Source organism: Pogoniulus pusillus, chromosome 12 (genome assembly GCF_015220805.1).
Source record: "Pogoniulus pusillus isolate bPogPus1 chromosome 12, bPogPus1.pri, whole genome shotgun sequence".
Taxonomy (NCBI): domain Eukaryota; kingdom Metazoa; phylum Chordata; class Aves; order Piciformes; family Lybiidae; genus Pogoniulus; species Pogoniulus pusillus.
In genome coordinates, this window is record NC_087275.1 from 15,698,985 (window position 1) to 15,713,544 (window position 14,560).

At 36.2% G+C, this 14,560-nt stretch overlaps 1 protein-coding gene across 2 annotated transcripts in view; it reads right to left on the reverse strand.

Annotated features, from left to right (window-relative positions):
- Positions 1-14,560, reverse strand: part of SCAF4 (SR-related CTD associated factor 4) — a 47,224-nt gene that overhangs the window by 21,793 nt on the left and 10,871 nt on the right. The window contains exons 2-13 of one of the 2 annotated variants that reach the window (XM_064152400.1): positions 14,389-14,472; positions 13,781-13,825; positions 12,816-12,977; positions 10,481-10,616; positions 7,654-7,793; positions 6,971-7,147; positions 6,538-6,638; positions 5,978-6,025; positions 4,762-4,870; positions 4,260-4,427; positions 3,198-3,283; positions 1,239-1,429 (exon numbers count right to left, since the gene is read on the reverse strand). In XM_064152400.1, the coding sequence (XP_064008470.1) occupies positions 1,239-1,429; positions 3,198-3,283; positions 4,260-4,427; positions 4,762-4,870; positions 5,978-6,025; positions 6,538-6,638; positions 6,971-7,147; positions 7,654-7,793; positions 10,481-10,616; positions 12,816-12,977; positions 13,781-13,825; positions 14,389-14,472 (1,447 nt within the window). The remainder of the gene's footprint in view (positions 1-1,238; positions 1,430-3,197; positions 3,284-4,259; positions 4,428-4,761; positions 4,871-5,977; positions 6,026-6,537; positions 6,639-6,970; positions 7,148-7,653; positions 7,794-10,480; positions 10,617-12,815; positions 12,978-13,780; positions 13,826-14,388; positions 14,473-14,560) is intronic. The other variant, XM_064152399.1, reaches the window with a different exon arrangement.

A 14,560-nucleotide genomic window follows, 5' to 3' on the forward strand; every position in this document is an offset into this window, starting at 1 on the left:
ATGTGGTGATAATTCAACTACACACAGCAACCGAACTTTTAACCTCTTCAATGACCTATTCAGTGCCATTTCTTTCAACAGCCAAGTGCAAAATTAGTGATACAAACAGCATGCTTAACCAACTTCATGCTGAAGATTACTATGGCAACATTTACAACTCATCTTCACTTCCACAACTAAGTGATATAAAACTTCAATCCCAAAAAGCACTATGTGACAAAATCAGGGAGAGATGCCAGTGAGCTTTTAATGAATGGCTACTAAGCCTTTGCCATCCTCTTAAAATAATGGCACTGTCATTTACAAGATTTTGCCTACTTAAAACTCTTAATTCTTGTCCATCTTACATAAAAAAGAATGGTCTCATTTTACTTCGTGACTCCAGAGAATATTATGCACTTCCCATTAATATTCAGAAAACAACTACTCAAGTTTGTCTATAAACACAGCCAAACCCAGGATTATTTCAGAGATGCAAACATTATCTTGTGCAATTTCCAGGCCAAAGTTTCCCTCCAGGTTGGAGAGACAACAATACTGAATCATTAGAAAAAACATAATGATGCACTGAAGTTCTTGTTGCTCATTCTGTTTTACCTTACATGTCTTGAAGGAAGGAAAAGAAAAACTTGGTGATTCAATTGTTTCTTTACTCATTTTACAATCAAAATATTTCTGACTTGGAGACATTCCAGAAATGCCAAATTGTCTACTATGAGTAAAGGCAGTGCAGGAAATGTGTGGTGATTTTAATTTTTACCAGATTTACAACAGTTCAGAAAATGAATCGCTGTACAGTTTACTTTTTTCTCTTTTTGGACAGGTCTTGGAAGCCACATATGAGTAACATTACACCAAAGAGAAAGGAACCAAAAAAAGTTTTAAAGCATCACATTTCAAGTTAAGAGTTGTCTTCTGTGATATTCTGAGCAGATGTCACATACTGAAGGTAAGTGGACTTGTCAACAATAAAGTTTTCTTTAAAAAAGTCTAGTGGATACGAGAAGTGTATTTCTTTGGCATTTTGAGTTTCTCTAAAGTACCTGTCTGTCTTCTTAATATTCAAGCTTACACAAGCTTAGTAGCTACTGTAATATCCTAAACTTCCACAACTTGAAAATTCCATTAAATACCAGGCACAAACAAAAAGAATCCACATATTAATCAGGAAGATGTGCATCTGAAAAATATAGTACAAGAATTTGCAGAATTACATCAACAACAAAGAGTAAACTTACCACTAACAGTTTCTGACTTGATCTGAGGAAGGCCTTTGGACCTGCGCTCTCTCTCCCTCTCACGTTCACGTCTTTCTTGTGACCGAGACTTAGGAGAGTGTCGGCGTCTATCCCTGGACCGAGATCGAGACCGACGGTGACGTGACCTTCGAGATCGGGAGCCTGATCTTGAACGTCTCCTTTTAGGTGACCTATTTTAAACCAACAAATATTTCTAATCAATCCTTCTGACCCAGACACTGAAAGGCAGGCAACTATTTCAGATACCTATTTAAATGATCATCAAAAGTCCAGTCAATAGCACATTAAAAAAAAAACACAAACAAAATCCAAGATCATTAATGTGACTTTAGAACCAGAATAAATTACAGTATCTTATTGATCTTAATTTTTCAACTTATCTTCCATTAATTTCATATTAGACTTTCAAAACTATGTCCACATCAACACAGAAAAGAATTGCATCTAATTCAATGAGGAAAATGTTTATTGCTTCTACAGAAGAATAACAAAAAAAGAAACTAAAAAATTCTGCCAGTGAAATTGCATTTTACATCAGCTTCAAGGTGTAAACCATTCAAGGTCTGGAAGGCAAAGAAAACCTTCAATGAAGTCACACAAATCACAGAAAGATTCTGGTTGGAAAAGACCCTCAGAATCACCAAGTCAAATCAATACCCCTGCTCTACAAGATTCATCCCCAAGCATCACATCCAAACTTTCAAACACATCCAAGTTTGGCAATTCAGCCACTTCCCCGGGCAGCCCATTCCAATGCCTGACTATTCTTGCTGTTAAAAAATATATTCCTAATATCTGATCTAACACAGTATCACACAGTATTAACACAGTATTATCAGGGTTGGAAGAGACCTCACAGATCATCAAGTCCAACCCTTTACCACAGAGCTCAAGGCCAGACCATGGCACCAAGTGCCACGTCCAGCCCTGCCTTGAACAGCTCCAGGGACGGCGACTCCACCACCTCCCCAGGCAGCCCATTCCAGTGTCCAAAAAAGCTAGCCAGTCACAGCCCGAGGCCATATGACACCTGGCAAAGACTCCCAAGTAACTAGACAGCTTTGCTTTGATGCCGGAGCCAGATCTGTGACAAGCAAAGTCCCATACTACACCAGATCACAGATTTCTTCATAAGAATCGTATCCTCAGAGCACAGACAAAACTGAACTGTCATATTATGCTTCCCTAAAATTTACTCTGTTTTGGTAGACATGGAAGTTACTCACTGCGCATAAAAGAGAACTGTATAGATACCCAATTCTCCTTAGAAGGTAGACAACTTTCAAGAGGTGCACAAGTCTTAAGACTCACTTATCTCTTTCTTATGACTGCACTGAAGCACATCCAACATTTAGCTATATTTATACACAACTTCCCTCAGAAGTAAGAGATCAGAAGGGTCTTTCTTTCCCTCTCTTCCAGAAAGGCAACTCAAAGCCCGTGACAGTTTTCACTATCAAGAAATTCCACTGGTGTTGTTCATATGAAGAATAGTAAGCAAACAGTAATTTATTGTAAATAATACTTGGGTTAAATTGAAATGGACTTTTTGTTGTTAAATGTGTCTTTTGGCATTCAGTTATAGAATCCACCCTATACAGCATAAATGTGTGCTTACTAGAAACAACCTCAAAGGAATGCTGGGCAGGGCACCCAAGAAGCCAACACAAAACACAGGCAACATGTCTGTATCCTAAAACATCAAAAATGAGCTCCACCAATAGTTCAAGAACTTAGCTCACCTCTCAGCTATTTACTGTTATCTCAGTTCGAAGCTGGACAACCATGCACCAGATTCTCTTAGCTCCAAATAATCAGCACAACTCTCTTCAGTACTTATTCAGAATTAGTAAAGTGTTTTCAGGTCTTTGGTTCCTTAAGTTAACTCAATACTTATTATAATACATACCCTCACTATGAGAACTTTCATTAATTTACCTGGATGCAGACCTGGATCTTGACTTTCTGCTGTCAGAAACATGTCGTTTTCCCTCCTGAATAGGTGGCTGTTCCACTTCTATATCCTAAAATGTTAAGATGACTGGTGTTACAGATGAGTAGCCAAGCATTTTATTTCATTCTATGCCTAGACTAAATTACATAACATTAAAATGGTATCAGATATTAACATATGTAAAATGTAACACAACTCTCCTCAGAAGCATCACCATTACTTTGTAGTCACCAACAGGGACATGAACTTAAAACAACCACTACAAAACCATCATAGACATAATTTATGCAAAATTCTCTTCTGTAATTTGCAAATTACTGTTTTCCCCTATCTTGGTCCATCTCAGGACCACATATATCCCCACAAAATCTAATTATATTCCTCAAAGTCAGTGGATCTTGCTCTGTCATCAAAATCACAGTCAAAAGAAGGTCTAGTAGAAAACTTCTCTCCAGGATATTATAGAAAACTAGTTTAAGCCATGTTAACACAATAAATTTGAAGAACAAGGCAGTGAAATCATCAAAACAATACACAGACTGCAAGAGTATGCTTTAAAAAGACACACATGAATGAGTTTAGTACAGTTCTCCCTTCCCACATCAAATCATGGGATCAATAATGGAATGCATGGGGTTGGAAGGGACATTTAAAGGTCTTCTACACCTTTCCACTCTAGAACACACTTTGTCCTGCATAAACCTTAGTCTCCATAATGCAATCCATACAAAATATTCCTGAATAATGAAGAGGGCAGGTAAGGAGGGATGAGATAAAGTGAGATGTGGAAAGCTCAATTGCAATCCAACCTCTTTCAAAAAAAGAAGGCATGAAGCATATATATCCTGGTTTTGCTAGACTTCTGAAATACCAGACTCATCATGTAGCATTGCAGCTCTCCAACTTTCTCTCATATAAAGCTACACTCCCAACCATGTCTCTCCATGGTTATCATGAAATTTCCTCTCCTGAACAAACTACGCATATTTGAGAAAGACCTGTATAAAAACATTTAGGTTAGTCTGTTTACTGCCACAGGTCCTCACCTGCTGATGTGGTTTTTGCATGTGTGATTCACTTTGTACTGGAAAAGGAGACTGAAAAGTTTGCTGCACAGGTGCTGGTGGTGGAATCACAGGTTGAGCCATAGGGGGAAACTGTGGGGTAGGCAGGAGACCAAATCCTGGCATTTGCCCATTAGGAGGAAGTGGAACCTTTGGAGAAGAAAAAAACAAAAACTTTCAGATAAGGATAAAAAACCAAATTGCATTAGCTTTCCCAAAGTAGAAATTATACTTCTGCTCTAAAGCCACAAAGACAGACCAGAGGCCCAATAAAGATGAAGTCAAGTGTTTTAAGTGCAGAAAACAAAAACCTTGTTCTTTAAAGCTTGACTAGAATGGAGAACAAAACTACGTTTCCTAAGAAAGCTGGTGGGCTAAGCTGCATTTTCTCTTCACTAATAGGAACACCACTTACTTCTGCACCGAAGACGGCAAAAGAGACAATGTGACACAACAGAGGGACGAGGGAAATCCCTGAAGTTACCTGGTGGCGCATTGGATCCTGCTGCATTCCCATCATTCGCTGCTGAAAGGGATCCATATTTGGGATTTGAGGAAATACTGGCTGTTGTATACCTTCTCCTGGAAAGCCGCTAAAAGCAGTAACATTTCAGTGAGACAGTGAGACACACGCAAATTCCTTGCTTTTATTTTACACATTTCTATGTCTTGATTCAAATTTAAACAGAAAGTTATCTCTACTATGGTCTCATTTCTTCTCAAAAAAGTTAAAACAAAAAGAAATAGTAACAACTTCTTTATCTTTTCTTCACTGTAAGAGAGTAACTTTTAAAGAAATTCTATGTAAAGGTTGGAGCCTCCTTTCCCCCTGTATTTATATGATCTTGCTAAAGATCTCAGTCTATGGAAATTTTCATGAAGGTTGTCCAACTTAGGACAATTTTCTTCCTTTCCAGTTCCTTTTTTGGGAATAAAAGTAGTAAGACTTTTCCTCAAGAAAAATAAACTGGCTGTAATTTCCTGTAAAACACCTTTTAATTTGGGAGGACTGTAGGCCAGAAGATAAAGGGATACGTATATCTCACAAGGATTACAGTAATGCCATTCACCTCCTGATTCAACACACAGAATGGACAGTGCTCAGGTAATTAACGAAGTCTGTACAGTTAATACAACCTGTTTACAAGATGTAGTTTGTACAAGAATCTGAACAAGACTTTAGGAAGGCAAAATAATTTCATGGTGAGGTGAAATGGAATTTTGTATTATTTTAAAACACAGGCTCCATGCAATTCTTACATGATTCTGGACAGATTGGTTTTGTATATGGAGTATTACTAATTTTGTGTGCCCAAAACAAAACTACCGGAATCTAGTCTTCAGAGGCATCTTATACAATAGAGGCTTTGAGGTGCTGCAAACAGAACATAAACATGCTGAAAAGTTTATTCCAATGATCTCTAGTTTGGCATACGCAAGCAGTGCTTATGTTTGACCTACCTCATCTTTCTGTACTCTAGAGCTCCATCTGTATTACAGGGGTAATACTACCAATTTACTTTAAATGCATTCTAACTATTATTTGTGGAACACAGAAGTCCTCAAAGCAACAAACACAATAAGAAAGCTAATGACAGAGTTAGTGAGTTTGTTTCTGAGAGCAAGGTTTGGATGGCATATACAAAAAGTAAGACATGGGGCCACATACTGAAGCAGGAAAAAAAGAAATATTGACTAACCCAGATATTGAGCACCATCCAGCCTGTGCACTGAATGAGAGAGAGGTCCTGTGGAAAAAACTAGTATGTGATCATGTAATTCAAGACTTTATCATAATGCATATCAAAAGGGAAGTAGGAGTGTGTGTTAGTTTGCATGGGTATTTAACGTTTGAGAATGTAAAGCTGCAAAGCCAGTTCATTTTTTTAGTATCTAAAACTACCAAGTAAAAACTTCTGGAACAGCACCCTGTCCCTAGCCAGCAAAGCAGTTCAGCTGATTACTAACAATGCCCTGACACACTTGGTTGTGCAATAAAAACATGGAACTCATCTTGAAACTAAAACTGTGTTTTCTTCTACAGAACACATTCCTCAAGTGATGGTGCAACGTGTCATACGTATATGAGATGACTGAAATAAAAGGACAAAAAAACAACCCACCAGAATTTGTTAACACCATTCCAACTTGGGGCTACAATAGCTAAGCACGGCAGCAAACTGGAATTTTAATCACCTTTCTAAACTAAAGATTTTTTTAGAATAATGACTTGTTAATTAAATTATGACACAAAACTCACAAAGCTGGCTGAGAAACTGAAGGAGAAGGAGCTGCATCTTCTTTCTTTGAATCTTCTACTGCTTCTGGTTCATCATCGTAGTCAAACCGATCTAGTAGCTTCTGTAAGAAATTAGATTGAGCCAAATGATCTTTCTTACTGAAGCCTTTCTATACACTTTAACAGCTCAGGAATTAGACAAAAAAACAAACAAAACCAAACAAAACCTCCCACAAATCTATATTCTAATACAGAATGAGAAACTGTCCAAAATCAGTTTTCTCAGCTTTAGAAAATGCAAAGGCTACAAAACCAGGAAAGCTGACCTACAAACTGGGAGAGAAGAAATGAAATTTGAAACATTTTCCTCCTAACAAATGCAGGATGCTGCAGCATCCATCAGTTTTCTGCTGAACTTAAAACGTTAAAACACAAAGAACAAACGAAGACTTACTTTGTCAAATGATGTTTTTTGCTCAGGTGGTGGGAAAGTAGCTTTTTGTTCTGGTGGTTGTGCTGATGTAGTTTTCAATTGAGCAGTAATAGCTTGAACCTGAGCCATCACAGTGTTATCTATGACTGGTGACTGGGGTTTTTGAGGCTGTTGAAAAGTCTGAAGAATTTGCTGAAGCTTCAAAAACAGATGTAGTATTAAACATGTATTCTTATATAAACATATAGTATTGAAACAGTTGCAAGATATAAATTTTACATCAAACAAACCTATGGCACAAGATGAACATCATAAACAACCTGAGTGGACTAGCAAGAACTTTTCAGCAAGACCAAAAGTCACTTTTTAAACATTTCCGTAGCAAAACTCAGCAAATTCCAAGATTTTACTATTCAGGCCTGTCAACACTGTGAACAGTTAAGTAGACTGGACAAAACAACTCAACATTTTGCTTGATACATTCTTCCTGCCTGTACTTGAAACTTCATCACTGATTGAATTCAGAACAAATTACTTACAAACATGCAAAGATTTTTTTCTCTAACGCCATTAACTGGTCAATAGAAGGGTCACAGATCATTCAAATACTATCTTGAACTCTCACAAGTCCTTTACTGAAAATGTTAGATACTTTTTGGTTTTGCTTCTCCCATTTATGCAACAATCGTGTAAAAAGAGGGTACCTGTTGTCCTTGCGTTGTTTGGAACAACTGAGCTACAGCAGCAAAGGCATCAGAACTGGGCAACTGTGGCACAGTAGGTACTGAGTTAGCAGTAACTTGAGGGGGCTCCGAAGGAACCTTTGCTGGAGGGGGTGGTGAACCTGATAAATTCAAAGGAATTGAGAAAGAGCTACATTACTCCAAAGCATTTATTCTATTCTTTGGTCCACATGTACCTGCTCAAAACAAGTGTCAACCTGCTACATTATTTAACTAAAAAAGTCTTATGTGAACTACCCCAGTTGCATATTCTATTAATTTTGCCTTTAACTGCTCCCTTTACTGCTCTCATCTGCACATCAAGAACACAAAGAAATGCAGCCTGTCCAAAAGCTGGTCCTGTATGGTGTTTTAGATCACAAGTCAATACTTATAATTGCACAAATTTAGAAAAGATAACAATGTTAAGTATGTATCAATATACTTAAGATATCAGTTTTGGTTACAAAGTTCAGGACTCATTCTTTTGTATGCACATTTCAGATCAACCATCTAATATTTAAGTACAACAATGAGTTTCTCTTAGTGTCTGTTTCCTAGCCCTTTTTGCTAGATTTTTTTCCCTAAAATGTCTGGTTATAAAGGTTTTTAAACACATTTCATAAACAACTTTTTTTCTTTGATAAGAACATCTTATCATTTCAACACCTTTGTTCACATGCCAGTTTTGCATAAGCAGAAGCCAAATCTGCATCTGGTAGATAAATCTTCCTAACACAAGAATGTGGTTTTGGTTTGTTTGGTTTTTTTTTCCAGGGAAAGACCCATTTCCACTGAGCTTCACATCTGAAGATGTGCTATTAGTTTTGACTACTCAAAAACTGAAAGACAGCTTTAAAATAAACCCACTAATAGAACCATTTCTTTTCCAGTTTGAGACACTAATCAAACGTCTGCCTCACAATACCAGTTTCTTTAAAGGCGTTAGAATGTTGGCAGTTTAACTAATTGCAGCGTTTACATACAGCAAGCAAAGACAAATGTATTAAGTATTATTTTCCCAAAAGTCGGATCCTAGGTAAAAATACTGCAAAAAGATACATGATTGTTTTTAAATATAAATTAACTCCCAGATTATTTCCTGTAGATATTCACAAGGATATTTGCTTGCTCAAGGGAAAAAAATTTGCATTTCTCTCTCTTTCTTTCAGCTAGGCAGACTTTGTAACATTATGAGCTCAATAGATTCTATTTCACATAAGGCATTAATGTATTTATTATTCATTAGCATATTTATTTCAGAGATAAATTATCCCCCCTGGTGCATCCGAATAATTCCACTGAAATTGTACATGAAAATCTAGGCAGAAGGTATCCAACCTGTTAGCTATTAGTGATGAGACAAAGATGGAAAAACAGTGCTACTCATCTGTCGTATCAGAATGAAATAGTACAGTCACCAGTCTGCTCAGATGCTAAGACATTCTCTTCCCCTGGCCTGCCATGTTTAGAAAGTATGTCAATAGAATATGCTTTCCTTAACACCAACAGAAATTATTTCATTGATACTACTATGCATCATTATTTTGTTGTCTACCATCACACCACATCCTCTCCATGTTCTCCTCCAACATACTTGAGTTCTATAAATAAAGGTTACCAAAGCTAAGTCTGAAATAGGGTGCAAACTCAAAAACGCTTTCTTAAGAAAAGATAATTGTGGTATGCACATTCTCATACACAATCTGGTAACCTCATTATCAGCTTTTTAAGTGGCATAAAACAGGTCAGTGAAAACACTGTGGGCAGAACATCATTACTTTAGTCTTTAGGTCAGCAGTTTTCAACCAGTAGCCTCTCTAAAAGCCTACTGCCAGGCATAAATTTACTGTTCCAGAATTTGCCTTTTGAACACCAGTTAAAATGTTTCAGAGCTGCATCCTGAAAGAGACTGACAGCTGTTATTTTCAGATATGAAGATGAATCAAAGAAAAGATAAAGCTTATCCAAAGTCTAATGTTATTAAAATAATTTAGCATTGTAAAATTGAGAATAGAATTTTTTTCAGACACACACAAAAAGACTGAATGTACATATGCATACACATTATAAAAAAATCAGATATTTTCCACGTAAATGTTCACTGTCTGGTAACTGCTTAAGTACAGTGCCAGTATTTATTTAGAATGAGTTCAGCCACTACGCACAATTGTGAAAACAAAATTGAGTTTCAAAGAATCATTAAAAAATCATGTGATCATTAAGGTTGGAAAAAGACTCTAAGATCTAGTTCAACCATCAATCCAAGACTGCCATTCCCATTAAACTATGTTCTGAAGTGCCACATCCACATTTTTTTTGAACACTTCCAGGGAATGGTGACTCCACTGTTTTCCTGGGCAGCCTATTCCAATGCCTGACCACTCTTTCAGTAAAGACATTTACCCTGATAACTAATCTAAACCTCCCCTACTGCAACTTGAGGCTACTTCCTCTTGTCCTACTCCTAGCTATTTGGGAGAAAAGATCAACTCCCACCTCACTACAACCTCCTTTCAGGTAGCTGTCTCCCCTCAGCCTACTTTTCTCCAGACTAAACAATCCCAGCTCACTCAGTCACTCTTTATAAAAAGACTTGTTCTGTAAGCTCTTCACCAGTTTCACTGCCCTTCTCCAGACATGCTCCAGCAACTCAGTCTTCCTTGTAGTTAAGGGCCCAGAACTGAATCTGAGCTGCAATATGCTTTTGGTAAATTTAGTCATGTTGAAACTAGTTAAAGTAAATTAGGTTAAGTAAACAACCTATTATCATTCATCCTTTTAAAAGAAGCTATAATGTAAGTCATACCTTCATTATTAGTAGCATTTTCTGTCACTGGTGCAGTGGCACTAGTTCCTGCTGCCATATCCAAAAGAGGCTGAATAATTTCAATTTTAAATACTCCATTTTTCTGCCAAAGGTTCAGGACACGGACTATTTTGCTCTGTTAAAACAAGGCAAACGTTAACACTAAATATCACATACATAGTTCATAAACTCCCTATTTATCTTCCAGATGTTGAGAAGAAAGCTTTGAACAGTATAGGATTTCAACATTATTAGGCTTATCTATTTAACAACACCTAAGCTGTCACATGGGTCAGAAACACTTTTTAGGTGGCAAAGATAAAACTGATTACTTCTTTTATTGTCCACTTCAATAAAAAGCAACTTGTGCCACTTTTCTCAAACTGTTATGGACAGTCAGAAAATCCAGGTTTGATATACAATAGCAGAAGTCACATCAACCCCATCATTTATTCACAGATGGTCATAAAGGTGTGAAATGTACAACAAATGCGACAAGCAAGACAGGGAAAATGAAAATGAGCTGGAAAAATCTTAATGAAGAGAGAGGCAATTAGATCTTAAAATTATAGAACAAAACAATGTTAGATAAAAGATTGCTTGCTTGAATTTTTTTCTAACCCAATGAATCCTACACTGACACCAGAAAACCCACAGTGACTCAAATGACCAGCAAAGCAAGTGGAAAACATTTTAACTGAAAGATTCAATCAGAACCCCATTGTCAGCTGTTATTTTAAGCTCACTTCTTTTTTTAACATTAAGAACAATGAAGCTTTCAGGAACAAGCTGGAAGTCAGTCTTTCCCTCTTTATCCTAGTATTGAACAGTAATATCTCAACAGATGTGCTGCTTCAGTTGGAAGATGACAAAAGTACGTGAAAGTCAGAATAGAGAGCAACACAGATACACCTCTCCTTTCTGCATACATAATTCACCTGACTTGCACAACTATACATTTTAAGTACTTTTTACTTCTACTGTAGCTAAGAATGAATTGCTTTTTTTCTCTTGTTTTAACAATAAAATGCCTTTCTTGACTCAGTTATATATACACCCATGCAAATCCATCTAGACTTCCATAAGCTGAGTGATTAAGTATTTCCAAATATATTTTCTACAATAAGATAAAGAAAAACCTAAAATATCTATTTTTAGTAAGATTTTTTCTCAAAAAACAACTATAAAACTGCATTTTTTGGCATTGGGTACTCTAACTCTCCAGAAGACCTGAAAGTAATATGGAGGTCAGAAAAATTAATAAATGCAATACTTCTGATTCCAGTCACATTACTGATCTTACAGAAAGAGTATTTAAAAAAGAGTAGTATCATTCTCTTTGGGTATCAACCATAGCTGCTGGATATGTTGTTTTCATACCGAAAATTCATAAAGCAAGCACACTACAAATGGTGTTATCCCCCTAGCAGAAATCTTAATTATTTTAGCAGTGAGGTTATCATGTAGTTCCATAAAGAAGATGGATAGTCCAATTAATTTAGATAAACAAAATGTTAGCTACAAATTCAGAAGAAAGGGTTTGCAATATTTCACCAGTATATTAATCCAGAAGCTCCAGAATATCAGATTCAAGGCCTAAAGGTGTAAATGTTCCACATCAGAAAACCAAACAGCATTAAAGCTTTTTCAAACACTTAGTTAGAAAATTAGGTTAAAAAGTTAGAAAACCAGCATTTTGCTCTCACAGAGTACAATTAAGAACAAGGGCAACTAGGAAATTTTATGGAAACTGGCGGCTTCTTAAATACTTCTTAAATCTTGGAAGTCTTTTGAAATTCTTCTCACAGAGGACACACAAGCCATCTTCTGTTGATAGCAACTTGAACCACCACAAATACTTTCAGAGCCTCTGTTCTATCAGTAAGTTGAGCAAAACTAAGAAAACTGAGGCATTAAAGCAGTCTTGGCAATGAAATTCAAGTGTGAAATTTTTGAAGACTGAAGAAACCAGTACAGTGATTTCTTTTAATATGTGGGAGAAGAACCTTCACTGCATACAGTACCACATCTTCTTCTGTGACACTTAATTTTGTGGGAGACAACACATTCCATACTAATTTTTCCTAAAGGAGCATGCATAGTCACACTGCTGAAGTTTTTGCATAGATAAACCAAAAGTGATCAAAGTTAGGCAAACTTTCATTTAACTATCACCTTGTGCAATTTTTCTCAGCATCTTTAACCACTTTATAGAATAACATTCACTACCATGCACATAGAAAATCCTTAGACTAAATCAGCTTTCACCTAAGTGGAAACACCAAGGTAGCACTGTTAGCAATTCACAACAACACTTGAAAAATTATAGTTGTACCTTGTCTTCAGATGGACAGAGATACAAATACTGGAATGTGGCAGTAATATTCTTAGAGAATCTTGGCCCAAAAACATCTTTGTCCGTTCCAAACTGGTGACGAGACTGACGAACAATAGAGTCAATAACGTATAATCCAGGGACTTTATATTCTGGTTTGCACTAAAAACAAAAATTACTTACATTATACAATGATACTAACAAGGTAGCATATATTCCCTCACATCCTTACAAGAAACCTATACTTGGTATATTTGGGTAAAACAAAAATTTTTTTTTTTTTTAATGTAGACTACATAAAATGGTTCTGACTACGTGCTTTAGTTTTGTTTCTTTCATAGCAGTGGAAAAGAAAGTAGAAAAATGTGCTTTCCCATTTGGGACAGAGCAAATACACCTGGACAGCTTGAAGAAGCCTTTACCTTCTCAACACTGCTTGTGAAGTACTTTTAGGTTCACAATACGCAATCTTCTAGTCTAGCACTTTACAGTACAGGCTGTCACAACTCTGCCATTGAGCTACGCAACACTCAACTGACCAAACTACAGAATTTAATACCAAGTCCTTCTCTTTAGAGGTCTCTGAAGAACTCCGAATGAAAAAGAATACCTTCCCTGTCACTCAGATTTTGGTTTTAGTGAGCATTACATTCTATTCTGTTATTCTACACATCTAAGCAAGCATGAAAACTGTATTTTCTCAAAATATCTATTATCTTAGCAAGTGAAAATTAATTTGAAGTTCAGTTCCTGCAGTTTCCTCCCCAGCTTTTTAATGCACTATTCTAAACTGAAATTAGGCAATTATATAGAAAAAGAGATACTAAAATGTATAAAATCCTAACAAAACAGAATTTTCTCCCTCAGTCCCTGAATAACAAAAGGCTTTTTGGTTATTTACTAGGATTATTAATAATGTCTAGTAACAGATGCAGACAGTTATCAGTAGATTCTTTAACTTTTACCTTTTTGATGAACTTCTCTACAATCTGCACAACATGCTTGTAGAGCTGGAAAACAAATATGTTAATTAATGTATCATTACTCAACAGTGGCACGTCATTTATAAATATTTTAACTCTTTGCACTTACTATCATTTAGGAAAGACTACAAAACATTGCACTTACATCCTAAAAGAATAATGTTATTGAGCTAAGTAAGCTCTCCTTCCTGTCAGAAGTGTATCAGTATATACACAAAAGACATATTGCTAGTAGAGTTCTTAATGGGAGCTTTCTGGATTTACTTTCTAAAGTAAATATTGCTTTAGAGCAAGTCCACTATGTGCTAGTTACATCCTGCAACACTGAAAATTTTATTACATAGAAAAAATAATAGCCTAGTGAGTTTAGTATTAAAAAGCAATGATTAAAAAAAATCCAGCTGGCAGTACATAATAATTAGTCTAAAACCAAAAGACGAAATTCATCATGCACTTGTTTCTAGGTAACATTCTTAACACCAACTAGAATCCAGGAAGCCAAGACCATGAAACCCATAGATTTACTTAGGAGTATAACAACAAAACATTGCTACTGCTACAGTTTTGTGTTTGTTCTACTGCTATTTTACCTTAATAGCTTTAATGGCAGCTTTTGTGATGAGAATCATTTTTGCTCGGGAAATAGGAGGCTTCATCTCCATCAATGAAAAGAGCTAAGCAGAGAAAACAAATACTTAAAATATATTCTGAAGATTAAGCAGTTAACAAGAAGACATTTCAGACAATTGACTGATTAATGAC